Below are 27,788 nucleotides of genomic sequence, written 5' to 3'. Positions count from 1 at the left end.
GCTGGAGGATCACTTGAGCCCAAAAGTTGAAGACCAGCCTGGGCAACATGGTGAGACCTTGCATCATTTTTTAAAAAAATATGTTTATATGTATATAGAAAGAGAAGACGCAAAATTTTTTTCTGATTAAAGTTTGAAGACTGGGCGCAATGGCTCATGCCTGTAATCCCAGCACTTTGGGGAGACCAAGGCAGGCAGATCACTTGAGGCTTAGAGCTTGAGACCAGCCTGGCCAACATGGTGAAGCCCCATCTCACCTTGAAGTACAAAAATTAGCCAGGTATGGTGGCACACGCCTGTAATCTCAGCTACTCAGGAGACTGAGGCATAAGAATCACTTGAACCCAGGAGGTCAAGGCTACAGTGAGCTGAGATGGTGCCACTACACTCCAACCTGGGCAACAGAGTGAAACACTGTCTAAAAAAAAAGAAGTTTGGGGACCATTGCTTTGACTTCTACCAAGACACTTGAAAAGTCAACCAAATTGGATGAAAGCACCGTTGGAAAAAAAATTATGTAGTGTACCAAACTGTCCCATACATGCTTCTGTAAGGGAATACTCAGCATTGTAATACCTCATTTCTCCCAAACATTTCTAAACATTTTATATAGTTCTAGCAAAAATTTCCATGGATTCTCTTTTGGAACTTGATAAATGGTTATAAAGTTTATCTGAGCAAATAAATATGCAGGAATTGCTAAAATATGTGGTTAAAAGGAGTGTAATGAAGGGTCAGTTGCCCTCTCAATATCAAAGCATTCTACAAAATAATAATTTAAAACACGTAAAACTGTTTCGAGACTAATTCCTTTTAAAAATCATCTAAACGTTAAGTGTGATCTTATAACACAAAAATGAGGTCGAGGTTGCAGCACTCCAGCCTGGGCGACAGAGAGCCTCGTCTCTAAAAATTAATTTTTAAAAAGGTTCTATCTAGTGTTTTTCGTAGTGTGACTAAGAAAAGTATCTAGAGACAAAGTACAGTCAGTACGTGCTCTCAAAAGACGGCTGCCAATCTAGTTTGGAGACAGAAAATATACCCGACTGAGAACACAAAGGAGCCTATTTTCGGGAGAACGGCGTCTTTGGGGACGCAAAACCCTCTCTGCGGGACGCTGGCGGGCAGTCGCTAAAGGACTTCAAGCCCCAGTCAGTGGCCATCGGGCGCTGGGGCTTTGCCAAGGCCCGGAGGTGGAGCGCCAAGCCAGGCAACGCCGGAAGCGGGACAGGCCCGAGTGGCCCGACTGCTTCCGTCCCTCAGATCGTCCCTACCGATCCCTGCGCATCCGCCACAAAGCAGGGGACGGCAGGAAGGAGCAAGGAGGAGTCCTGTAAACCAGGCCCTCAGAGGCTCCCCAGCCCGTACCGATCTCAAGCCCCGGGGGGCATGGCGGAGCCACTGCTCTGAGCCCTGCGGCTCGAGGAGATCCCTCCTCGGAGCCGCCAAACTCTCCTCTCCCGAGCCGCATCTCCAGCTGTGGCTTGGGGGTGACCGGCGCCTGCGTGCGTAAAGACAGGATGTGCATCCCGTTCCCTACGACCGGGGCTCTACCGACCAGCTCCCCGAAACAGATGGGACACAAGTCGGGCCAGGCAAGCGGAAGTGCGCCGCTTCCTTCCGGCCAGCGCCGCACGAGACGGGGCGGAGCGCCGCGAGAGGAGGCGGGGCCTGGCGTTGACGAACAGCTCCCGGAGCCTATGGTCGCGGCCACAGCGACCCGGCCTCCCCGGCGCGCCCCCTCCCCGGGACTGTTGACGCCCCCCAGTCCCTTATTTCCACAAAGCTCCGCGGCTGCCCTGCCCTCCCAGTCCCCGCGGCGCCCTGCGGCCCGTGGCGCGGTCCCGCCCCCGCCTTGCCCAGCCGGCTTCCTTCCCCGCCCGGAGCAGCGCGTGAGGACGGCTGAGGCCGCAGGTCTGTTGCGGCGCGCGGGGACGCGCGGGCGAGGGTCCCCCGGGAGGGCAGGCGGGCGCCAGCGGAACCCACAGCGACTGCCCCGAGCCCCTCCGGCCGCCCCGCCCCGCCGCGTGGCGCAGTCGGGGGGCGCGGTCGCGGCGTCGGGGCGTCGGGAGGGGCGGAGCACGCGAGTGTCCGCCGGGACGCGGGCCGGGCTGGGCTCGGGAAGGAGCAAGTTTGCAGAGCGGCTTTTGCCCGTCGGCCGCGCGGCGAGGCAGGGCCTGGGCTGCGACCCCCCGCTGGCCGCTTGCGGTTCTGGGAGAGCTGGGGCGCGTGCCCGAACTTCCCGGCTGCCCCTGTCCTGGGAGACCTATCTGATGGGGACGCCAGGTGTGGAGGGGCGTGGCGCGCAGGTAAGGGAACCCGGTGCCTGCCTCGCCCAGGGGATGCGCACTAAAGCGGTAGACTCATTTTTTAGAGCCGGGGTCTTTCTCTCTCACCCAGGCTGGAGTGCAGTGGCGCGATCATGGCTCACTGCAGCCTTGAACTCCTGGGCTCCAGCGATTCTCCCGGAGTAGCTGGGACCACAGGCATGCACCACCGCACCCGGCTAATTTTTTTTTTTTTTTTTTTCTTCAGAGATAGGGTCTCACTCTGTTTCTCAGACTGGCCTCAAACTCTCAGCCTGAAGCAATCCTCCTCCCTCAACCTCCCAAAGTGCTGGTATTACAGGCATGAGCTGTCTTTCCCCGCCAGCACTAGTCTTCCTTATTAATGATGACTTGCGTCTGGTCCTTTTTTTTTTTTTTTTAATTTAATTTTCTCGCTCTGTCTCCCAATATGGAGTGCAGTGGTGCGATCTTGGCTCACTGCAACCTCTGCCTCCTGGGTTCAAGCAGTTCTCTGCCTCAGCCTCCCAAGTAACTGGGATTACAGGCGCCTGCCACCACGCCTGGATAATTTTTGTATTTTTTAATAGAGATGGGGTTTCACTATCTTGGCCAGGCTGGTCTTGAACTCCTGACTTCATGATCCACCTGCCTTGGCTTCCCAAAGTGCTGGGGGCCACCATACCCGGCCACCCTTTTCAGTCATTTGCGATGTGGCACTCCTTTTCTTTTTTTTTTTTTTTTTTTTAGACAGAGTCTCGCTCTGTCGGTGATGGCACTCCTTTTGATCTGATGAAGGAACTTTTGTTTCATAGTTCATGGGACTATTGCAGTGCCCGGCACATAATTGGCACTTAAGTATGTATTAGCTTTCTGCTTTAACATACTGGAATATATGAATTGTTTCAAAAAGTCCTCTCCCACTCAGGGAGGGCAGGACTCTAGGATGAGGTCACTTGGGGGATAAGCCCATCTGTGGCTATTGGACTTTGCTAAACACTCCTCTTCTCCCTCTCTGTTCCAGATTCTCTACTTCTAGTGCTTGAAAGCACAGCACTTAAATCTGGCTTCCTGCTTTTTTTTTTTGTATGAATGAATACATGAATTGTATAATGTTAGTTGGTTTGTTCTGTAGAGCAAGTTACTTACCCTTAGGAATTAATAAACTGTGGAAACAATCATGTCAGGCTACTAGTCATATTTGAGAAATAATTAGTAAGAGAGGCTGTTCATTATTCAGAGGAGTGAAGCAGGATGTTCTGGAGGACTGGAACCCGCTTACTCACTGCCACCACTCCCCCGCCTCCCACCTGCTGCTGCCAAACCAGGCTCCTGCTCCCCGCGGTTACTCCCACCAAAGCTCCCTGGGATAGCAGCTGCCCTGATTGGCACACCCCCGCAGTCATCACCACTGAGGCATATTCCTGAAGCTGCCAGTGTGAATTGTTTTATAGAACACTGGTGTTAAAATTCAGGTACCTGAGACGAAACAATATTTTAGTTCTTCAAAATCCGGTTGTCAACACATTTACTATGGAGTATCTCCCACGTGGCCAGTTCTGTGGGAGATGCAGAAGACCTACTACTGCCTATGGAAGTAGAAAATAATATACAACTATGTAATTACGTGACGCATTGCATGGTAATTGCTGTGGCTCAGGGAGAAGATCAGCAGGAACTGGAATGTCTCAAGATGTTCTGGAAGGAGAGCAGTGGCTCATGTGTGTTGTTCACCTGTATTTCTGATTCCTGGCAGGGCCTGCTGTAAAGCACATACTTCATGAATAAATGTGATTGAGTTAAATAAATATTTGAATTGTGTCTTGAGTGTAGCTTTGAAGACCAGCAATGATTTGGATGGCAAGACTGAGGGCAGGCTGGGCACAATGGCTCATGCATGTAATCCTAGCACTTTGGGAGGCCAAGGTGGGAGGATCGTGTGAGGCCAGGAGTTTGAGACCAGCCTGATCAAGATAGGGAGACCCTATCTTTACAGAAAATCATTAGCCAGGTAATTATTAGCACATGCCTGTAGTCCAGATACTCAGGAGGCTGAGGTGGGAGGATCACCTGAGCCTGGGGAAGTAGAGGCTGCAGTGAGCCATGATGGTGCCACTACACTCCAGCATGGGTGACAGTAAGACCCTGTCTTAGGGGGAAGAAAAAAAAAGATGGGAGGGCATGGTAGTCAAGGAAAATGGCACAAGTAAATGCATTTCAGCATAGATGAGCACATGGTCTGTTGGGGAGAAGGCACTGACGTTGACAGCCCATTTATTTCAATGTTTGTAGGAGTGATTGGGAGAACGATGCATGTAAGTCTGACATCATGATGTCCATCCGGCAAAGAAGAGAAATAAAAGCCACAGAAGTTTCTGAAGACTTTCCAGCCCAAGAAGAAAATGTGAAGTTGGAAAATAAATTGCCATCTGGTAGGTGATTTAAACTAAAGTAGCATTTTGGGTTGCTTTTATTTCTGCATATTAAAATGTCATTCACCAGTAGGGTAAAAATTTGGTGGGACCTAACAACTGAAACTGGTTCTAGTCCCCTGATGTTCTAATTGCAATTTGATTTGAAAAAGATGAAAGAGCTTTGATTAGAAGCCTTCGTCAGCTGTCTGTTCATTAACTTATGGTTCTGCCAGTCTCATCCTTTGACTCTCTAGAGTAATGGTCCCCCACCCATACCCCAGATTTTAGTATGTCTCGAATTTTTCTGATCGTGTATACTATTCAGACACCAGGCAGCCTTACCTTGGATGAGTTTCTCATTTCATTAAAGTAGTGAAAGGTGAATCAATATATTTTTTTAATTCTTTATAATTTAGTCAAATTCCTGAAGTTCTCTCTTTTGCTTTTTTTTTTTTTTTTTCGGTGGGAAAAGTAATCAGAACTTGATCAGTTGTTTGTATAATGGTAAAGATTTGCTAAGTGATGCATCAAATAGCATTAATTACCGACTTCTTGCTTTCTGAATACCTTTTGTAAATAAAGGATGGTCAGGAGTTTAAAAGTTAACATGAAAATCTTCATACCCATCAACCATTTTGGATATCTGACAGAATTTACGTTATTTACAGCCATGTTAATTCTTACCAGTCAGGCTAGTAAAGCAATTCAGGGAAACAGTTTAACGAAAGTAATCTGTAATGGGATGTCATGCCACCTGGCTCAGTCATTAGAGTGTAATGAATGCATTTTGGATAACAGTACTTTCTGAACACCTTATACAATGCAAAGAAAGAAAAATATACTCCCATCCTGAAACTACCACCAGTGACACTGTCTTGCTGTCTCAATGTCATATTCTGCACATATATACTCACAAGCATTTGTATACAGTTTTACAAAATTGGGATCTATGTGCTGTTTTGTAACTTGCTATTTTTCTCTTATTATGTTATGAACGTGTCATAAGCCAGTTGAGGTATTTTTGAAATATCATCAATGTAAAGTATTTTTATAGCTGCCACTGTAGAAGTAAAAGGTTTTCTTACCATTTACTAATACAGACAGAGTCGTGATAAATTTCCTTGTGACCATATGTTTGTTTAAAACTTTATTTCCTGGGGCATGTCTTACTTAGTCTATTTGTGTTGCTATAAAGGAATACTTGAGGCTGGATGGTTTATAAAGAAAAGGTTTATTTGCCTCAGCGTTCTGCAGACTGTACAAGAAGCATGGTGCCAGTATCTGCCTCCAGTGAGACCTCAGGAAGCTTCCAATCATGGCAGAAGGGTTAGGGGAGCCAGTGTTTAGAGGTCACATGACCAGAATAGAAGAAATTTCCAGGGAACATGGGGTGTCAGGCTCTTTTCTACCAATCAGCTCTCCTGAGAACTCAGAATGAGTTCTAACAGAATGAGAACTCAGTACTGCTAGAACCTTGCCAAGCCATTTATAAGGGATCTGGTTCCATCACCACACCACCTGCCATTAGGCCCTACCTCCAACATTGGGGATCACATTTCATCATGAGATTTAGAGGTGGCAAATAGCCAAACCATCTCAGGGTACGTGCCTAGATTTGGAATTACTGGCCAAATGGGATGCTCCTTTTGGTGGCTTTTACTCACTGCTACCATGTTGCGTTCCAGAGAGGCACCAATTTATTCTTCTAGCAGCAGTGTTTGAAGATGTCTATTTTTTACCAAAACAGAGTATTAGCATTTTGAAAGCTGTCAAATTGGCTAAGATTTTTAAAAGTATAACTCACAGTTTTGATTTGCACTTCTGTAACATTAATGAATTTGAACATCTTCAGTCTGTTATTGTTATTGGCCACTTTTTTCTATTGTACATTGCCTGTTCGTGTCCTTAATTTTTTTCCTACTGCAATACTCATCTTTTTAAATTGTCCTGAAAGTATTCATCTTATATTAAGGGTATTTAAGCTTTTTATATGTGCTGTCTATATTTTTCCTAGTTTATATGTCCTTTAACTTGAGTTATGATGGACTATTTATTCTGTGGGTTTTTTCCCCCCAGAGCATTCCTGCAAAACCTGTGGGTTTAAAAAAGTTTTAGGTAATCGGCCGGGCACAGTGGCTCATGCCTATAATCCTACTTTGGTAGGCTGAGGCAGGTGGATCACTTGAGGTCAGGAGTTCAAGACCAGCCTAGCCAACATGGTGAAACACTGTATCTACTAAAAATACAAAAATTAACTAGGCGTGGTGGCTTCTGTAGTCCCAGCTACTCAGGAGGTTGAGGTGGGAGAATCACTGGAACCCAAGAGGCGGAGGTTGCAGTGAGCCGAGATTGCACCACTGCATTCCATCTTGGGCAACAGAGCAAGATCCTATCTCAAAAAAGAATTTTTTAGGTAATAAAGTTTTTAAAATAGCTTTTAAAGAATAAACCACCAATTGTACCTAGATCACCTAAGACTAATTACATCCTAGACATGTAACACATTTAGTCGTCCATTTAACAAACTTCATAAATTATGGTTGTTAAACTGTGCCAGACACAGGCCCCCAGTATTAAAGGTGAATAAGAAAATGTACTTGCCTTCAAGAAGCTCACATTGGTTGGCAGAACAGACACGTGAGCAATTAGATATGGGGTAAAACTTTTAATAGAATGAAAACAGATCTGTGGAATCAGAAAGGAGCCTCTGCTGGAGATAGGAAAAGCTTTCCTAGTGACAGGCAGCTAGGCTTAGCTGACTTGATAATTTGAAGTAGAACTATTACATTCTAATTTTTTTACTGACTTTGTTTTTTATCTGTTCCATTTTTCCAAAAGGTTGTACCAGTAGAAGATTATGGAAGATTCTGTCATTGACAATTGGTGGAACCATTGCCCTTTGCATTGGACTTCTTACATCTGTCTACCTTGCCACGTTACATGAAAATGATTTATGGTTTTCTAATATTAAGGTATGGAGTTTCTGTGGCCATTGTGTGATTCACTCTTTGGGGTCTCCAGTAGTAAGCCATGTGGATGAATGACCAAGGCAACACAGTTTTGGCATAAAGAATCCAATCTCTTGAAAGGTTTGACTATTTTTGTTTATTATTTTTAAATAACATGTCAGAACCTTTTTTTTTTTTTGAGATGGAGTCTTACTCTGTCACCCAGCCTGGAGTGCAGTGGTGCGATCTCAGCTCACTGCAACCTCTGCCTCCTGGGTTTAGGCGATTCTTCTGCCTCAGCCTCCCAAGTAGCTAGGACCACAGATGTGTGCCACCATGCCTCGCTAATTTTTGTATTTTTAGTAGAGACGGGGTTTCACCATATTGGTCAGGCTGGTTTTACACTCCTGACCTTGTGATCCACCCACCTTGGCCTCCCAAAGTGTTGGGATTACAGGTGTGAGCCACTGCGCCCAGCCAGAATCTTTAATGTTAATTTTTTGGGAGAGGGTCTTACTCTGTCACTCAAGCAAGTATCCTGCCTAAGCCTCCTGTGCCGCAGGGACCACAGGCATGCACTACCATGCCCAGCCAATTTTTTAATTTTTTTTTTTTTTGTAGCGACAGGGTCTCACTTCATTGCCTAGGCTGGTCTCGGACTCCTGGGCTCAAGCAATCCTACTGCCACAGAGTCCCAAAATATGAGTATTACAGGTGTGAGCCACATCACTCAGCCCAGAATTTTTATAATCACATGAGTTTTTTCTTTTTCATTAACGTATTTCATTTATTTAGCAATTACTCTAAAATTATTATCTTTCAAGTTATAGATTGTGAAGTTAGTGCAGTAGGTCATGAGTAACATTTTTCTTTTTTTTTTGAGACGGAGTTTCGCTCTTGTTACCCAGGCTGGAGTGCAATGGCACAATCTCAGCTCACCGCAACCTCCGCCTCCTGGGTTCAAGCAATTCTCCTGCCTCAGCCTCCCGAGTAGCTGGGACTACAGGCGCGCGCCACCGTGCCCAGCTAATTTTTGTATTTTTTTAGTAGAGACGGGGTTTCACCATGTTGACCAGCATGGTCTCGATCTCTTGACCTCGTGATCCACCCGCCTCGGCCTCCCAAAGTGCTAGGATTATAGGCGTGAGCCACTGCGTCCAGCCAAGTAACATTTTTCTTAATGAAATCAAAACGAAGATAATATCACATCAAGTAGGGTTGAAGATTGTTTTGTGAAACTTTTTTTTTTTTCCTGATGACTAAAACATGAAAAAAAAATGAAGGAAATAAAAAAGCCAGTGCTTTAAATCATGGGATCTGAATGTGGCTCCACAGAGGGTCCTCAGCATATTCATGTCTGTCTAATACTCTAGTGCAAGTGGTTTTGGGGGGCGTAGGGCAATGAGGAAGCCATGATGTTTCTAGGGAAAGGAGCTGTAATTTTAATCAGATTTTCAAGGGTCACCCTGGTGTGGTAGCTCACGCCTGTAATCCCAGTACTTTAGGAGGCTGAGGCAGGCAGATTACTTGAAGTCAGGAGTGTGAAACCAGCCTGGCCAACATGGTGAAACCCTATCACTACTAAAAATACAAAAATTAGCCAGGCATGTTGACACGCACCTGTAATCCTGGCTACTCAGGAGGCTGAGACACAAGAATCACTTGAACTCAGGAGGCAGAGGTTGCAGTGAGCCGAGATCACACCACTGCACTCCAACCTGGGCAGCAGAGCAAGACTTCTCCAAAAAAAAAAGCGGGGGTGGGGAATCTGTGACTCTAAATACGTTTCCTTGTTGTCTTTGTCTTTCTGTCTTTCAACATTTCTAGAACTCTTGGCATTGTTTTCAGAACTCATATATAATTTACACATGGAAATCTGCATATCCAAATACACCTTATTTTTATCTAATATGTCATGATCTTTAACCTAAACTGTGTCGTCTAATGACTACTTGCTTGTAAAGGTAAACAAACACCTTCAAAGCCAAAGATGTATCATCTGTAAGAATGTTCAAAAGAATTGATTGGTGTAGGATATAAAGACATTTTCCAAAGAAAGTTTTCCAAAACATTTTGAGCTTTGGTCCTCTTATTTGAATGAGTCTCCAAAGGAGATTACTTTGATGACAAATCTAATTTATAAGAATAACTTCTAGTGTGTTTATTTTTAGAACTTAACCATGTTACTTTATGGGTACAGCATATATCTATATTTGTATCTATATATCTTTATACAAATTATCATAGTACCAAAGAAGAATAATTCTTATCCTTTAGTGACAGTAGTTCTTGTTATCAGAAAAGGTTTACTCATTTATATATCTTTTTTGGGAGGTGAGAAACTGGGGCGAACAGGGTCCTTCTCTGTCGCCCAGGCTGGAATCCAGTGACACAATCACAGCTCACTGCAGCCCTGACCTCCTGGGCTGAAGCATTCCTTTCACTTTAGCCTCCCAAGTAGCTGGGACCACAGGTTCATGTCACTGTGCCCAGCTAGTTTTTTAATTTTTTTGTAGAGATAGAGTCTCACTATGTTGCCCAGGCTGTTCTCAAACTCCTGGACTCAAGCCGTCCTCCTGTGTTGGCCTCCCGAAGTGTTGGGATTGCAGGTATGAGCCACTATGCCCTGCCTATCTCTTTAAAATGGAGTGCTGGCCAGGCATGGTGGATCACTTGAGGTCAGGAGTTTGAGACTAGTCTGACCAAAATAGTGAAACCCCATCTCTACTAAAAATACAAAAAAAATTAGCTGGGTATGGTGGTGCATGCCTGTATTCCCAGCTACTGAGGAGGCTGAGGTAGGAGAACTGCTTGAATCCAGAAGGCAGAGGTTGCAGTGAGCCAAGATCGGGCCACTGCACTCCAGCCTGGGTGACAGAGCGAGACTCTGTCTCAAAAAAAAAAAAAGAGTGCTTATAAAGTGATTCCCTAGAATTAAACCATGTAGTGCTTATATATTAACATAGGTGTTTTGAAAAAAGGCTGAACTATCCCGACGTTAGCAGATAGCCCAAATTAAATGCTAGCCACAGCATAGCAAGGAGACATGTTGAAAGAGATATATAACTTAATTATAAACTATTAAGTATAGCTCTTTAATTTAAAACTTGTCACTAACCTTGCTAGTTTCCTTAAATAAATATGCCCCATCATCAAGAAACTTGAACATCTTGGTTTTTCTCTCTTTACTTTCTGGGTTAAGGAAGTTCTACTTTTACCTAGTATTTACTGAGCACCTGTTCTGTGGGTAACATTGAGTTATACACTGTGGAGAACATGGAAGAAATAACAAGGATTTCTGAATTTGCCAGCAGATTTTCCAGTATAGTAAATGAATTAGGTAAATATATATTAAGCATCTATAGTGTGCCAGCAGGCACTGTGCTTAGTGGTAGCATTGTCACTGAGTAAGATAAGGCCCTGCCTGCCTGCCCCCAAGGAACTTACACTCTTGAAAAGGATACAGGTGAGTATCCAGACAATTACAGGACATCCAAACTCAGTGCTAGGTTGGGGTGAGATAGAGAGCACTGTGGGAGCGCATAGGCAGGGGAGCCTAACCCCATATTATAAGATCAGGGAAGCTTTTCTAGAGGAAGTGATGATTAAGTAGACCTGAAGAATGAGTAAGAGTTAACCAGGCAAGCTGGGGAGGAAAGATGAATGTCATAGAAGACGGACAAGTACAGGAAATCCAAGAGGCAAGAGAGCCCGGTGTGTGAAGCGTTGGCAGTAGTTCAGCCTGGCTAGAGAGTAGAAGGGGAGAAGGGATGTACTGGGAATGGTAAACAGAGGCCAGATAATAAAGGGTCTGTCTTCTCTGTCTCAAGGACAGAACTCTTTCTGAATGTGTTATAGTAGTGAGCCCTATTTTTAGTGAGGCAGTGATGTAATCATATTGGTGTTTCAGAAAATTGCCTCAGGCTGCGATGTGGAAAATGGATTTGGAGGGAGCAGAACTAAAGTCAGGAAGCTGCTGAATAATCCAATTCAGTGAATTCAGTAATATTTAAATATCACATTCAGATATTCAGTAAGTGAGTATCTTCTGTGTGCCAGACACTGTTCTAGGCCCTGGGAGTAAAGCATTGAATATGACATGGAACTTAATTCTGATGAAAAAGGGGAAAAATCAAAAAGAAAATGAAAATGAATCCTGTGGTGAAAGTCACACGGGATGATGAGATAGTCACTAGAGGCAACTTGGAATTGGGAAGTAAAGCGGACCACTTTGAGGACGTGTAAACTGAAACCTACATGATATGATAGAAGGAACCAGCCAAGCAAATGTTTTGCAACATTTTAGGCAGAGAAAACAGCAAGCAAAAAGGCTCTATGGTAGAATGAACTTGGCAAATCCAGGATCAGAGAGAAGGTTCATGTGGCCAGAATTTTATGAGCAATGAGGAGAAGGTACAAGAGAGGAGAAGATCAGATCATGTAGGACTTTGAGGCTGTAAGAGCTGCAGAGACATGAACAGAGTCAGAGATTTTTAGGAAGTAGACTTGGAAGGATGTCTTGATTCATTGTGTGGAAGCCTATTGAGAGGGAACAGTTGAGAGGTTGTCGATGCAAGCTGCTTGGTCCCTTCTTTAGAAGCTGGGTAGATGAATGCACATACCATTTACTGTGACAGCTAGCACTGGGGGAAGAAGAGCTGGAGGGTCAGTGAGTTCTGACACCACCTACCCACCATTAGGCCAAACCTCACAGGGTGGGGCCACAGTCCTCTACAAAACTGCCTTTGTTTCACACACCAGTGGCAAGTTTGGGGCCCCACCTAGGCAACCCTCACTTCTGATCAGCTGGCTACAAATTCTGAGGTTCCCACCACCGCTCACGTTCAATAATTCACTAGAACAACTTGTAGAATTCAGGAAAGTGCTGTGACTACAGATTTATCGTAGCAAAAGGTTACAACTGAGAACCAGCCAAAGGGAGTGACACAAGCAGCCAAGTCTTCGAGGGTCCCATTGGAAGCTTTCGTTAGCTTTTTCCCATGGAGTCAGGCCCATTACCCTGTTGGCAAATCAGTGTGTTATACTATGTGGAGCCAACCAAGGAAACTGCCCAGAGTTCTGATGTCCAGTTTTTATTGGGGTTTCATTATGTAGGCATGATTAATTGAATAATTGCCCACAAGGCTGGACTCAATCTCCAGCCCTTTTCTGCTCCCTGGAGGTTGGGCTGCTAGCATGTGGCTCAAAGCCCTGACTCTCAGACCACATGGTTGGGTGTTCTGGCAGGGCCAGCCCCAATGCTGAGTCATCTCCTTAGCACAAATTAGGAACTCACTGTCACCTGCTAACACAGGCTTTTGGATGAGGTCTGAAGAACCTGCCGTGAATGACAAAGACACTCTCATCACTCAGAAGTTCCAAGGATTTAGAGGCTGTCTCCTAGGAACTGGGGACAAAGAACAGCCAGATTCTTAATTCCTAGAGCTTAGCGGTTTGCTATGGTTTGGCTGTGTCCCCACCCAAATCTCATATTGAATTGCAGTTCCCATAATTCTCACATATCATGGGAGGGACCCAGTGGGAGGTAATTGAATCACGGGGGTGGGCCTTTCCCCATGCCGTTCGCATGATACTGAATAAGTTTCACTAGATCTGATGGTTCTATAGAGGGGAGTTACCCCACACACACTGTCTTTGCCTGCCATCATGTAAGACGTGACTTTGCTCCTCATTCACCTTCTGCCATGATTGTGAGACCTCTCCAGCCATGTGAAACTGTGAGTCCATTAAACCTCTTTCCTTGATAAATTACCCGGTCTCGGGTATGTCTTTATTAGCAGCGTGAGGAACGGACTAATACTAGGTTACCTCCCTGGAACCAGGGACAGAAGCCAACCAGTTCTTTCTTGCACAGGAGGCAAGGCAGGGAACAACGAGCTCAGGTTTGACTGTCTTGCAAGGCACTTTTAAAGCAGTCCACATAGAAATGTGGAGTAAAGGAAGCTAGACTTACGGGGCTGAAGGCAGGAGTTCCGTCTGTGTTGCAAATGGGCATTTCCATATTACCATCTTGTAGATGTGTGGGTGAGATTGTTTCAGGAGTGTGTAGAATGAGAAAGGAAAGGGAACCTGGGCCAGTTTCTGTCTGTGCCTCAGATACCAGCTGGGAAGCTATAAAACAGGCACTTATCCCCACCCACCACCCTAGTCCTCCGAAAGTTACAATTGAGCTCAGAATCTTATTCCATGTTTTCCCTCTTTGTTCAAGCAGTAGCCCATAGCACACATTTTTGTTTGTTTCCTATGTCATAAGAAGAATCTTCCAACGTTACAACCATTTCTCAAACCTGATAATACCTCTGCATAAGCATTTGGTTTAGTGTTTTGCTTAGATTCTCTAGATCAGCATTGTCCAATAGCACTATAATGAGGGCAATAGTCCATATACGCACCGTCTAGTACAGTGGCCACTAGCCACATGTGGCTACTAAACACTTGAAATGGAGTAGTACAACTCAGGAACTAAATTTTTTTTTTATTAATCTGATTTAATTTTTAAATATGTATATATTTTCTGTCAATAAACAATTAGAAATTATAAATATTACTGAATAAAGACCTTATTTAGCCAAAAGAAATGCTCCTTTTCGGAGTGTAGTATTTTTTATATCTACTCCCATAATTTATACCATTTCTATATTGGGGAATTATTTGAGAAGGGTAAGTTTGTTTTCCTTTCGTTTTTTGGGGGTTATAATTTTTTCTTATCAAAATTGGTAGGTTAGTTTTTAATGAAAATACTTTGATTTTATTTTTGAATACTTTGAAGTAGTTGTAATTATTCAGAGAGCAAAAGTATTATATAATAGACTTTTTTTTTTTTTTTTTTTTTTTTTGAGGTGGAGTTTCGCTCGTTACCCAGGCTGGAGTGCAATGGTGCGATCACGGCTCACCGCAACCTCCGCCTCCTGGGTTCAGGCAATTCTCCTGCCTCAGCCTCCTGAGTAGCTGGGATTACAGGCACGCGCCACCATGCCCAGCTAATTTTTTTTGTATTAGTAGAGACGGGGTTTCACCATGTTGACCAGGACGGTCTCGATCTCTTGACCTCGTGATCCACCCGTCTCGGCCTCCCAAAGTGCTGGGATTACAGGCTTGAGCCACCGCACCCGGCCATAATAGACTTTTATAATAGACAAGTCATACATTGAATGTATGCATTTGAAATGATTTCTTAAATGTTTGTTGTATTGTTTGTACATGAAAGTAGGAACGCTGAAATAGCAACTGGAATGTTGAAGGAAAAGATACTGGTTTTATATGGTCTTAGAAAATATATATCTAGCATCCTTTCTCAGCATATTTTAAAAATGTTAAGTTTATTTTTTCTATTGCCTAAATTGTATTATATTCCCCTTGCTGAGAAATTGAAAGTATTCAAGATTTTTAAAAATATCCTTTATTGAATGTTTGCTACATGCTTGGAACTATTTGGGGGTATTTTAATACATATTCTATTTATTTTTACTTATTTTTTGAGACAAGGTCTCACTCTGTCACCCAGGCTGGAATGCAGTGGTGCGTTCAAGGTCACTGCAACCTTGAACTCCTGGGCTTAAGCCATCCACCCACCTCAGCCTCCCAAGTGGCACCAGCTAATTTTTTTCATCTTTTGTAGAGACAGAGTCTCACTTTGTTGCCCAGGCTGTTCTCGAACCCTTGACCTCAAGCACGCCTTCCACCTGGGCCTCCCAAAGTGCTGGGATTGTAGGCATGAGCCACCATGCCCAACCTACATATTCTGTTTAATCTGCCTTTCTTCAGAGCCCAAACACTAACTCTAAATTGTCCTTTCAATGCAACCTGCTGTTTTGCTGCCCTTTATTGTAAACAAAAAGTAAATGCCCATTTTCCTGGTGTGCTGCCCTTATGGTGCTTGGCATGTCATCAGTGCTAAGTAGCTTCCAGTCTTCTGCAGTAGATTTAACTGCTGGGGCTGAGGGGTATGGGGTAGGCAAAGGAAAAGGGGAGGCACTGACTGCTGTGAAGGATCTGGATGGGAACTAGAGCCAAAGGACATGACTTCTGGAGCTTGCCTTCAGGGATATGATATGGTTAGTCCTGGCAGGTGCAGGAGCCAGTGGATGCATTTTAAGTGATTTTTGTTTAGTAGGGTTTTGTTGTTGTTTTGTTGTTGTTGTTGTTGTTGTTGTTTGAGATGGAGTCTTACTTTGTCGCCCAGGCTGGAGTGCAGTGGTGCGATCTTGGCTCACTGCAATCTTCACCTCCCGTGTTCAAGCAATTCTCCTGCCTCAGCTTCCTGAGTAGAGTAGCTGGGAGTACAGGTGCATACCACTACGCCTGGCTAATTTTTGTATTTTAAGTAGAGACAAGGTTTTGCCGTGTTGATCAGGCTGGTCTTGAACTCTTGACCTCAAGGTGTTCCTCCTGTCTCGGACTCCCAAAGTACTGGGATTACAAGTGTGAGCCACCGCACCTGGCCTTGTGTTTAGTAGATTCCATAGTAGATATCTGTATGGTCTTCATTTTTATTTTTCACATGTGTATTGTTTTTTAATTATTGAAACTATGTTGTAACAATATTGAAAAATTTTAAATGAAAACCATTACTCGGTATTCATTACCCTTAATGAAAAGCAGTTTTCATTTTTCCCTTCTACTCTTCATCCTAAGTGCATAAATATTTTACTTATTTATGACCCAAGTATAGATAGTTTTTATCATCTGCTCTATCTGCTGTTGCATCCTATGCTTTTTGCATATATAGTTATACATTTTCACAAAACTGTTATAATTATTATGTAAGGAGTTTTGTTTTTATAATCTGATCTTTTTGAGGTTTTTATAATCTTGATTATTCCACTATTTCCATGCTCCCAGCTTTGGATGCTTCGATTATTTATAATGGTATTAATTCCTAACTTTGCTTGCTTAGTTTCACTTTAAAGTGGCAATGTAGTGATATCAGTTCCTTCTTTCTTGGAATTCCCCCAGAGCAATTAAGGAACGTGATAAATAGATAGTCAAGTTCCAGCTTTGATCAAGGAGGCTGCCAAATCCAGTGGCACTCAGAAAGATGCTGAGAGAAGAGTCTGTGACTGGGTGCAGTGGCTCTCGCCTGTGATCCCAGCACTTTGGGAGGCTGAGGCAGGTGGATCACTTGAGCCCAGGAGTTCAAGACCAGCCTGGCCAACGTGGTGAAACCCTATCTCTACAAAAAATACACAAATTAGCCAAGCATGGTGGCACACGCCTGCAATCCCCCTGCAATCCCAACTGAGGCAGGAGAATCGCTTGAACCCAGGAGTTGGAGGCTACAGTGAGCCGAGATTGCACTATTGCACTCTAGCCTGGAGACTTCATCTCAAAAAAAAAAAAAAGAGAGAGAGAGACAGAAAGAGGAGTCTGCAAGCTGCAGGGGTCAGATAAAGCAGGTAAAGCATCATTCTCCAAAGTCAGTGGCATCTCCTAAGGGGTAAAACCAACAGCACTCTGAGTAGGACCATGGGATGGGTGTGCGGGCAGTAGTGGCAGCAGCTCTCCTGGATCCATTCTACTATGAAGAACAGCTTACTAGGCAGGCCGGAAGGAGCAATCACAGAGACAAGCCATATTTGTAAGAGATGGGATTTAAGAGGACAGGAATAGAGGGAGGCAACTTGCCTTTTGAAGAACCCCAAAGCTATGAAGCTTTGTTAACTAAAATGAGGAAAAGACTGAAGAACTCACCCTTGTAAACCACTCTATATAAGGAAAATTTTGCTGGCCTGAGCTGTGTGCCTGGCCTCTCCCCGACATGAACTTCCTGCAAGTAGCTTATGTAGTAAGAGCTTGCCATATTCAGAAATAACTGCTAATCAAGGAAGGAACTGGGACAAGAGTCCAGTGATACTGCAAGAAAAAAAGGAAGAGAACAAGACACGTCATTGATGAAGAACAGTCACCAGAAGAATTTTACAGCGGAGATGTGAAGGTTGTGACCACACATGTCACATTAAAAGATAATCATTTGCCACTGTGGAAGATGAATGCAAAGCAGGAATGTAAGAAGGTATATACCTTCTTCAAGGGGAACAGGAATAGAACAAAGGGAAACGTGAACTGGCAGACTTTAGACAAGAAATAGAATTACAAGGTAGAACCATTATAGAAATTATGACCATCTTGGATGCACCATACAGGAGACTAGAATCTGCAGAATGTACAGAAAGAGCAATGTTGGACAGCAAAATGAAAGGAGATTGAGTAAAGTGACAGTATGAGAAAGCAAGTGACAATTGAGGAGGACAAAGAGCAGCAAGCATGCATCATTTGTATCCCAAAAGAAGAGAACCAGAAGGAATAAATCAGAAGGAAAAACCCACGTGTTTAAAGATATAATTCAAGGAAATTTGCCAAAAATGAAAGGAAATTTGAATCTTCTAATTGAAGGGACAGAGCAAGTCCCGGGATAAATTGGCCTAGAAAAATCATGAGCAAGATAGAGTTCTATGAAGTTGCTGGGCTTAAATATATAAAGAAACCTTTGGACATTCCAGACAAAACGATCAAGTTACCGATAAGGAGAAACAAAGGTCCACCTGGCGTCCAGCTTCTTTACAGAAAAGTCTGATGGTCAGAGACCATGAATGATGCCTGTAAAATGCTCAAGTAAAAGAAAGTGATTTACACATTTTAACCCAGTCATTCCATTGCATATAAAGATGGCATACAAACTTTCTTGTTCCTAGAAATATGTATTTTTAAGAATACCTGAAGAAGGCCAGGCACGGTGGCTCACCCCTGTAATCTCAGCATGTTGGGAGGCTGAGGTAGGTGGATCACAAGGTCAGGAAATCGAGACCATCTTGACTAACATGGTGAAACCCTGTCTTTACTAAAAATACAAAAAATTAGCCAGGCATGGTAGCGGGCTCCTGTAGTCCTAACTACTCAGGAGGCTGAGGCAGGAGAATCGCTTGAACCCAGAGGCAGAGGTTTCAGCGAGCCAAGATTGCGCCACTGCACTCCAGCCTGGGTGACAGAGTGAGACTCTGTCTCAAAAACAAAAAAGAATACCTGAAAAAACTGGAAGAGGAAAAACTTCATCCATCCATGCGATACATAGAGAAATAATGACAGAAAGATTCTTGGTGGGGCTCAAATTTATTTAACTGTAGGACATTGACTTCTCCTCTTAAGCTGTAACAGTCTGAGATGGTGTCTTCTTCCAATAGAAGGCTATTTGGTCTACATTGAATATCTGTTTAATGTAGGCACCTTCGTCAGCGATCTTAGCTGGGATGAGTTGCTGCAGCTTTTCCGTCAGCACTTTCAGCTTCACCTTGCACATGTATGTTACGGAGATGGCTGCTTCCCCTGAACGTCGTGAACCAAACTCTGCTAGCTTCCAGCTTTTCTTCTGCAGCTTCCTCACCCTCTCTAGCCTTCACAGAATTGAAGAGAGTTAGAGCCTTGCTCTGGATTAGGCGTTGGCTTAAGAGAATGTTTTAGATGGTTTGATTTTCTATCCAAGTATCAGACTTTCTCCGTGTCAGCAATATGGCTGTTTTTCAGTCTTATCATTGATGCATTCACTGGAGTACCACTTTTATTTCCTTCCATAACTTTTCCTTTGTGTTAACAACTTGGCTATTTGGCACAAGAGGCCTAGCTTTTGGCCTCTTTCAACTTTCAACATGCTTTCTTCATTACCTTATCATCTCTAGCTTTCCATAAAGTGAGAGATGTGCCACATTTCCTTTCAACGCTTAGAGGCTATTGTAAAGTTTTCATTTCAGTATTATTGTGTCTCAGGAAGCAGAGAGGACTGGGGAGACGGAGTGAGACAGAAGAATGACAAAGTTGTCAAAACACATACATTTCAGTTCACCGTCTTACATGGGTACAGTTTATTGTGCACCAAAACAATTACAGTAGTATTAATAACATCAAAAATTACTGATCCCAGATCCTATGACAGGTATAATAATACAGAAAAATGTGAAATGTTGGAAGAATTACTAAAATGTGACAGAGACAAAAAGTGAGCACCCACTGTTGGAGAAATGGCATTGATAGACTTGTTTGATGCAGAGTTGCTACTAAGTTTCAATTAGTAAAAACGCATTAATTGCAAAGGGCAGGAAAGTGAGGCACAGTGAGATGAGGCCTGCCTGAAGTCCTTTCCCTTTGTTTACAATGTGTTCTTTCTGTGGTGTTTTGTTGTTGTTGTTTCTTTGTTTGTTTTTGAGACAGGGTCTCACGCTGTGTCCCAGGCTGGAGTGCAGTGCTGCGATCCCAGCTCACTGTAGCCTCAACCTCTGAGCTCAGGTGATTCTCCCACTGCAGCCCCTTAAGTAGCTGTAACTACAGGTTCATACCACCGCGCTCAGCTAATTTTTTTTATTTTTAGTACAAACTGGGTTTTGCCATGTTGCCTAGGCTGGTCTTAAAGTCCTGGGCTCAAGTAATCTACCTGCCTCGGCCTCCCTAAGTGCTGGGGTTACAAGCGTGAGCCACTGTACCTGGCCACGTTCTTCTTTCTCATTGGAACATAAACTTAGTCAAGTACTAAATTCTTGCATCTTTTGTTTCCCCAGCAAATAAATGTGCAGTGATAAGGAAGGCTATAAGCATCAAGGTCACTGTTTCTTTTTAGTCTTTTTTCCTTGTGCTAACATTTTCCACTGTTACTCGTATTTACTTGATATTACAGAATTTGCATGTCTTCCCATTGAATAAATCTACAGAGCGAGGAGACTTTATATTGTAATAGGGTTAATCCACACAATAGTAGTCCAGTCCTGCTAAGACTGCTGATTGCCTGAGCATGGGCCCAGTGGAAGAACTGTCGCTTCAGCAGCAGACTGCCCTCCTCAGAAGCCCTGCTCGGCATCTCTCACATGTCACGGCTTTAATCAACTCTAGGGCAAGACTCATTCTCCTCCAACAGATGGACATGAATTTAACCAGACAATAAACCATGTATGTGCCATAAATATGTTTGCTGAGGGCATGATTCCCAGTACAGAACTTTAAGAACAGCTGTCTTATGGGCTACTGTTTCTTGGTGAGATGATTTGTTAACCTAATTCTGAAACAGATTACATTTATAAAGTTAAATTTTCAGTGGCTTCCCCACTACTAGCAGTCTCATTATTTTGGGGGATAATTTTTGCAAACAAAACTTTATTTATTTATTTATTTTTTTAGAGACAGTCTCACTCCATCACCCAGGCTGGAGTGCAGTGCCAGGATCTCAGCCGACTGTAACTTTTACCTCCCAGGTTCAAGCGATTCTCATGCCTCAGCCTCCCAAATAGCTGGAATTACAGACATGAGCCACAATGCCCAGCTGATTTTTGTATTTTTAGTAAACATGGGGTTTTGCCATATTGGCCAGTCTGGTCTCAAACTCCTGACCTCAAGTGATCTGCCCACCTCAGCCTCCCAAAGTGTTGGGATTACAGGTGTAATCCGGCCTGAAACAAAGTTTGTTTTTTTTTGTTTGTTTGTTTGTTTTTTTAATTTAAGCAAGGTAAGGTAAGGAAGACTTTATTCAGGACCATCATGATAGATGTAGGGACCACTGCAACGAGGTCTTGCAGTGGTAGAGAGAGATTTATACTCAACTCCTAGTACAGCATGGGCGAGTAGGGATGGGCAACCAAGGATGGGGGTGGTGTCGGTGGCTGGGAAATGAGTAAGAGGAACCTCTGGGGTGTAGGGGGTTCTGGCTTAACCAGGCTTAGAGGATTCTTACTAAAGGCAGGCCAGGGTGACCAGACATTACCTGGGGGATCTATTTACATGAGATTTTTTAAAACCCAATTTGATGTTTCCTTTCCAAATCCGGTGTCATTTGTCTAAAGGACTCTAGCCTTTTGAGCACTGCCAGCAAGTTATCTGAGTGCTTGTGGGGAATGTGATCATTCATTGTGAGCAGTCATTTTTTTTCTTGATGCCTTTTTCTTTTTGTACTTCTATTAGATTACTATATACACTGTTACCTCAATGGTTTAGCTGTACAGTTCTTTATAAATACAAGTCTTTTGTTTTTCCACTTTTCTGTCGTTGTCTTTGAAGATGTTTTCATTCTGTCAATGTTGCATTCCCCATGGAACCTGTGAAAATTAAAATATGAAGTATTTGTTCGTTTTGCATTCTTTAGAGGATGACTACTATTGGTGTGTATTTTCACGGGCATGATCTACCAAGCGAAGTATAAATTGCTGTAAAACTGGAAAAGTGTTTGAATGAGTGAAGCAGATGTTCTCTTAGCATGAAGCAGATGTAAAACTTGCAAGTGTCTGTCTAAAAAGGATAGCATTTGGTTCTATACAGCTGGTGCCGGATTACCAATTAATCATGTTTGAATGCGTTTTTACTAATTAGGTCCCCCTCTGTTCTTTATGCATTCGGGCTGTATTAGAGGGAGGGATGAGACGCAAAAGCTTTCTACCTTTAGTACTTTGAGCAGCGTTTTTTCTTATTTCCTGGTCTTTTATTCTTAGAACCATACAATTCACTTTTTCATTCTTTATTGGCTCTCCAGTTTGATTTGGGGATGTAGGTGTGATATGAGGATTTTCACACTCCTCAAGTGCCTTTGAACACTTTAAGGAAGCTAGAGAAAAGAAAATGAATGTAATGTTGTTGTTTTTCTTATTTGCATGGACAGAGGCTAGTATTTGCTCAGTTAACATCAATTCATAGCCTCTTTGGTTCTTTGACTGAGTAGGAGTTTGAACATTCTAGAAACGAGTTGGTACCAGGTTGGTTTTATGTTCACAAAAGCAATAGAGCAGTTTTTCTCAAAGATAAAAAATGAGTGGTTTAACATAACTACCCAGAAGAGTTGCCTTTACTGCTGTGAAAGGTACAACACAAATCGCTAGCAACTGTGAAAATTAACAAAGCTGTATTATTATGTATTTGCCTTTTTATAAAGCAAGTGTGTTACTGAAATGAAGTTTCAGGGCCAGGCACTGTGGCTCCCGCCTTTAATCTCAGCACTTTGAAAGGCCACGACAGGAGGCTCACTTAAGCTCAGGAGTTCAAGACCAACCTGGGCAACATGGCGAAACCCCACCTCTACAGAAAATACAAAAATTAAGCTGGCATAATGACAAGTGCCTGTAGTCCCAGCCACTTGGGAAGCTGAGGTGAGAGGATCACTTGAACCTGAGAGGTGGAGGCTACAGTGAGCCGTGATTATGCCATTGTACTCCAGCCTGGGTGACAGAATGAGACCCTGTCTCCAAAAGAAAGGAAAAGAAATTAAATTTCAGAACCTGATGGACGTTTTTGTAAATGCTTGATTTCTCCGGATAAATTTGTTTTTTTGTGAAAGGAAGTTCAATATATAAGGTTTGCTACCCCACCTCCCATATTTCTAAAAGGATTTAACTGACAATGATAAAGATATTTAGAGGGTAGCAGAAATATATTCAATAAATAATTTCTAAGTCTGAAGATAACATGAATTTGTCTGTGTGTGTGTGTGTGTGTGTGTGTGTGTGTGTGTGTGTGAGAGAGAGTCAGGGTCTTGCTGTATCTTCCAGGCTGGAGTGGATTGATCATGGCTCACTGTAGCCTCAACCTCCTAGTAGGCTGAGTCTTAATGGGTCCTCCTTCATCAGCCTCCCTAGTAGCTGGGAGTTCAGGTGTGTGCCACTATGCCTGGCTTTTTTTTTTTTTTTTTGATAGAGATGGGGTCTCACCATGTTGCCCAGGCTGGTCTTGAACTCCTGGGCTCAAGCGATCCATCTGCTTCAGCCTCCCAAAGTGCAAGGCTATACGTGTGAGCCAGCATACCCAACCTGAGTGGTTCTTTCAACAAAATGTTTATTACCATTTGAAAATTAGTGGAGTTAGGGGAAAGCAAAGATGAGCTAAAGGAGTTCATCAGCTAGAAAATGAGATGTTCAAGAAAACCAGACACCACATGTTCTCACTCATAAGTGGGAGTTGAACAAAGAGAACACATGGACACAGGGAGGGGAACATCACACAAGGGGGCCGTTGGGGGGTGGGGGGTTAGGGAAGGGATAGCATTAGGAGTAAAACCTAATGTATATGACGAGTTGATGAGTGCAACAAACCACAATGGCTTGTGTATACCTATGTAACAAACCTGCACATTCTGCACGTGTATCCCAGAACTTAAAATATAATTTTAAACATTAAATTAAATTTAAAAAAAAGAAAATGAGATGTTCAGTATTTATCATTTTTCCCCAGTTGGGTTTGTGGAAAGTGGATCTGCTATAATATGAAAAAACGTAGATCAAATTACATTTTAGACAACGTGTTACAGTTTCTAGGACATGGTTTGTTTTGCTTTTTTTATTAACACTAGTATAAAATAATCTCTAATGATATAGATTGTAACTTTTTGTTTATTTATACTTCTACAGGTACAGGTTAAGTATCCCTCATCTGAAAAGCTTGGGACCAGAGTGTTTTGGATTTCAGATTTTTGATTATTTGCATATACATAATAAGAAATCTTGCGGATAGGATTCAGGTGCAAACAGGAAATTCATTTATGTTTCATATGCACCTGATACACATAGCCCAAAGGTGGTTTTATATGATAACATAAGTTTGTGCGTGAAGCCAAGTTTGTAGACACTGAACCATCAGAAAACAAAGGTGTCACTATCTCAACCATCCTAGTGGACAGTCTGTGGTTACTTGGCATCACCATCATTCTTGACCCTGAATTCATATGCTACCTTTATAAGTATTCATTTTCTTACACTTATTCACACCCAAGTACTTAACAATAAAAAATATGACATACCATCAATACAGTGGAAAAATAACACGTTCAGGGTAACTTGTGGCATCATGTTGGCTCTCAGAAGTATCAGATTTTCAAAGTATTTCATTTGAATTTCAGCTTTTCAGGTTAGGGCTGCTCAAACCTATATATAAAGTATATTATCTAAGAGTATTAATAGGATTATTCCAGAAAGTCTTCTGTATCCTTACTGCCCATTGCTTCCATGTTTCACAGTAATAATTTAAATTTAATAAAAGTATCTTGTAACCAGATTGGCTAATAGCTGTTACTCTAAGTTTTCAGTTCTTCTAAGATTAAATACTATAATTTAAATTTAATAAAAGTATCTTGTAACCAGATTGACTAATAGCTGTTACTTTAAGTTTTCAGTTCTTCTAAGATTAAATACTTATCTAAAACCAGTTTAAATATTTCATATATCCATTTACCTGCATGAACATCTTCCTACCAGGGTTACACTTGTCAGAGTAAAATTCATGTTTCTGCCTCATTTGACTACGGGTGCCTTTTATTCTTAAAATAAAAAGAAAACGATTGATCTTATGTAATATTGGGAGCTTTTAGGTAGATGTCTAATGCAGTATTTCTTTTCATTTGGGAAACTTTTTGGTGCCATCCCTGTTTTCTGTCTCACTGATATTGCATGGGAATGGTGATATGGTCTTTTAAAAAAGTAGAGAATAATAGGACCAACTCCCATGTATCCCTCACTCAGCTTTAACAATGATCAGCGTTCCATTCTTGTTTGCCAAGGTTGAGACTGTATTTTCATATTTTTTCTCTTTGAAGTTGCAGTTCTCTATGCTTTCTACAGTGACAATATGTATTTAAACAAAACTAGGTCATGTAAACCCATAGGATCTAACTCTGTTTCAGGAAGTGGAGCGAGAAATCTCATTCAGAACAGAGTGTGGCCTCTATTACTCCTACTACAAGCAGATGTTGCAGGCTCCAACCCTCGTGCAAGGTAATTGCAACTTATAGTTTCATTTGGGGTCTCCTGCGTTCTTTTCAATATTTTAGTCAGAAGTACTGTGCACTGAAAAGCATTTAAATGCTCTCTAGAACATGTGTAGTTTTTCCTTGTTAATGTCTAATCATTCCATGAAAATTTTTTTGCTCTGGAAGAAGTTATATAATACTTTATATAACCCTCCTCTCCTTACCTCCAGCTCTCCTCCATCCCAAAAGTAGTATCTTTGCAGTTTCATGGTTGTGTTGCTGAATTTTCTCATGATCATTTTGGAAGAGGTCTTTGCAGGTGAAAGGAGTATTGTCTGAGAACAGGAGGCATTTTGGTAACACAAATGAAAATTACAGTTGTCCCTCTTGTCCCCAGTGCCCCCATTCATTCCTTTATTTCACAGTTGCCTTTTTCCTGAATTTTTACTTTCCCTAAGTGGATTAGAGCCCACACTCTACATTTACTCCATCTAATGAAAGCCCCAACATGTAATGTATCTCTTCTACCTAATACATACTTGATAGGCTTAGCATGAGTGCATGTGACAGAAAACTGCCCTTTTCTAGGCTTTACTTGGAGTCAGCTTTGACATTTTTGGTGGCAGTTATTCATAAATGATATTTTTGCTGTTGTTTTTGAGAAAGGGTCTCACTCTGTCATCTAGGCTGGAGTACAGTGGTGTAATCATAGCTCACTGCAGTCTTGATCTCCCAGGCTCAAGCAGTCCTCCTGCCTCAAGCCTTCCAAGTAGCCGGGACTACAGCTGTGCACTGCCATCCTCATTTTTTGTTTTGTTTTGTTTTTCTGTAGAGATGAAGTCTCACTATGTTACCCAGGCTGGTCTTGAACTCCTGAGCTCAAGTGATCCTCCCACCTCAGCCTCCCAAAGTGCTAGAATTATAGGCATGAGCCACTGCGCCCAGCCCCTAAGTGATGTTTTGTACTTCTAGTTTTATCACCTAGGAGACATGACATTTTGGTTATCTTTGGTTTTGTGCCATAAAAATTAATGAGGTGGTTCCTGTGTTGATAGCCAGATTCATCCATAACAAGGGTAATTACTCACCAGCCTTTTACTTTGTGGTTTTAGCAGCCATTGATGATTATATCTATAGTTCTTATTTCAGAAGGGGTGCAAATTAGTGAGCTTCTAATTCCGTCATTCCTCCTGTATTGATTAGTTGGGACTCTGTTATATAGAAAACTTTTTTCTCATTGATTGTTTGGCTCTTGTGGTGCAGTTTATACAAGAAAGGCAGGCTTGGTATTCATTTTTTCCCCATATGAGCAAACCTTATTATTCACGGATCCCATAGTTGCAAAATGATTTACTTCCTAAAATGTATTTGTAACCCTAAAATCAGTATTTATGGTGCTTTCACAGTCATTTATGGACATGTCCAGTGCAACAAAGTATTTTAGCCTCTGGCACACACGTTCCCCACAGAGACTGAATGAGGCGACACTCTGCCTCCTCGTCTCATCTCTCACACTGCAGTGTCCTTTTCAGAAAGTCTGTTTCGTGCCATGGCTTTTGCATTATTTTGCTGTTTGTTGGTGATTGAACAGTTTAAAATGATCCCCCAAAACAGTGCTAAAGTGGTGTCTAGTGTTCCTGAGTGCAAGAATGCTGTGATGTGCCTTATAGAGAAAACATGTGTTCGATAAGCTTCATTTAGGCATGGGTTATATTGCTGTTGGCCATGAGTTAAGTGTTCATGAATAAACAATATATATTAAAGCAAGTGTCTTTAAACAGAAACACACATAAAACTAGGTTATATGTCAGTCAGTCGACAAAAATACACAACCGTAGGCTTGCAGGAACGCAATTGTTATTTCTTACTTGTTCAGTTTTCACCAGTTCAGTTTTTACTGAAACTTTATTGGACATTACCACTGTGCATAATGAGAATTGGCTGCAATTATTCTCAACATTATGAGCTACCTCTCTAGCATCTTCTAAAGCAGTGGTTCTCATTGGGAGCAGCTGTGTCCCGGGCACATCTGGACCGTCTGGAGACATTTTCAGTTGTCACAAGAGGGGCAGGGTGCTGCTGGAATCCAGTGGGTAGAGACCAAGGATGCCACAGCTAAACATCCTACCACTCACATGACGATCCCCACGGCAAATAATTATGTGGCCAAAATGTCCGAAGTGCTGAGGTTGAGAAACTACTCTAAAGTTGTGTGATGAGTATTTTCTTTTTAAGTATCACTATGAACTCACTGGCTGATTCATTTTAATTCATTTATGTCATTCATTGAGATTATTCTTGTAGAAGATTTCAAACAGGTGGGGCACAGTGGCTCACACCCTGTAATCCCAGCACTTTGGGAGGCTGAAGTGGCAGGATCACTTATGCCCAGTAGTTCAAGGCCAGAATGAGCAATATAGTGAGA

General features: G+C 42.6%; 1 protein-coding gene across 5 annotated transcripts in view; it reads left to right on the top strand.

The window, feature by feature from the left end:
• Window positions 1-1,774: 1,774 nt before the first annotated feature.
• DPY19L3 (dpy-19 like C-mannosyltransferase 3) overlaps window positions 1,775-27,788 on the top strand; it is a 144,251-nt gene continuing 118,237 nt past the window's right edge. The window contains exons 1-4 of one of the 5 annotated variants that reach the window (XM_012448441.3): window positions 1,775-1,914; window positions 4,578-4,717; window positions 7,538-7,671; window positions 25,298-25,388. In XM_012448441.3, the coding sequence (XP_012303864.1) occupies window positions 4,615-4,717; window positions 7,538-7,671; window positions 25,298-25,388 (328 nt within the window). In that variant the 5' untranslated portion in view covers window positions 1,775-1,914; window positions 4,578-4,614. Of the gene's footprint in view, window positions 1,915-2,129; window positions 2,310-4,513; window positions 4,718-7,537; window positions 7,672-25,297; window positions 25,389-27,788 lie in introns of those variants that run through there. The other 4 variants (XR_010344302.1, XM_021666660.2, XR_002477786.2 and 1 more) reach the window with 4 other exon arrangements.

This window comes from Aotus nancymaae, unplaced genomic scaffold, assembly GCF_030222135.1.
Source record: "Aotus nancymaae isolate 86718 unplaced genomic scaffold, 86718_ANA_hifiasm-v0.15.2.pri h1tg000028l, whole genome shotgun sequence".
Lineage (NCBI taxonomy): Eukaryota > Metazoa > Chordata > Mammalia > Primates > Aotidae > Aotus > Aotus nancymaae.
Note: the sequence above shows the minus strand (reverse complement) of the source record. Positions and strands in the feature narration are given on the sequence as shown.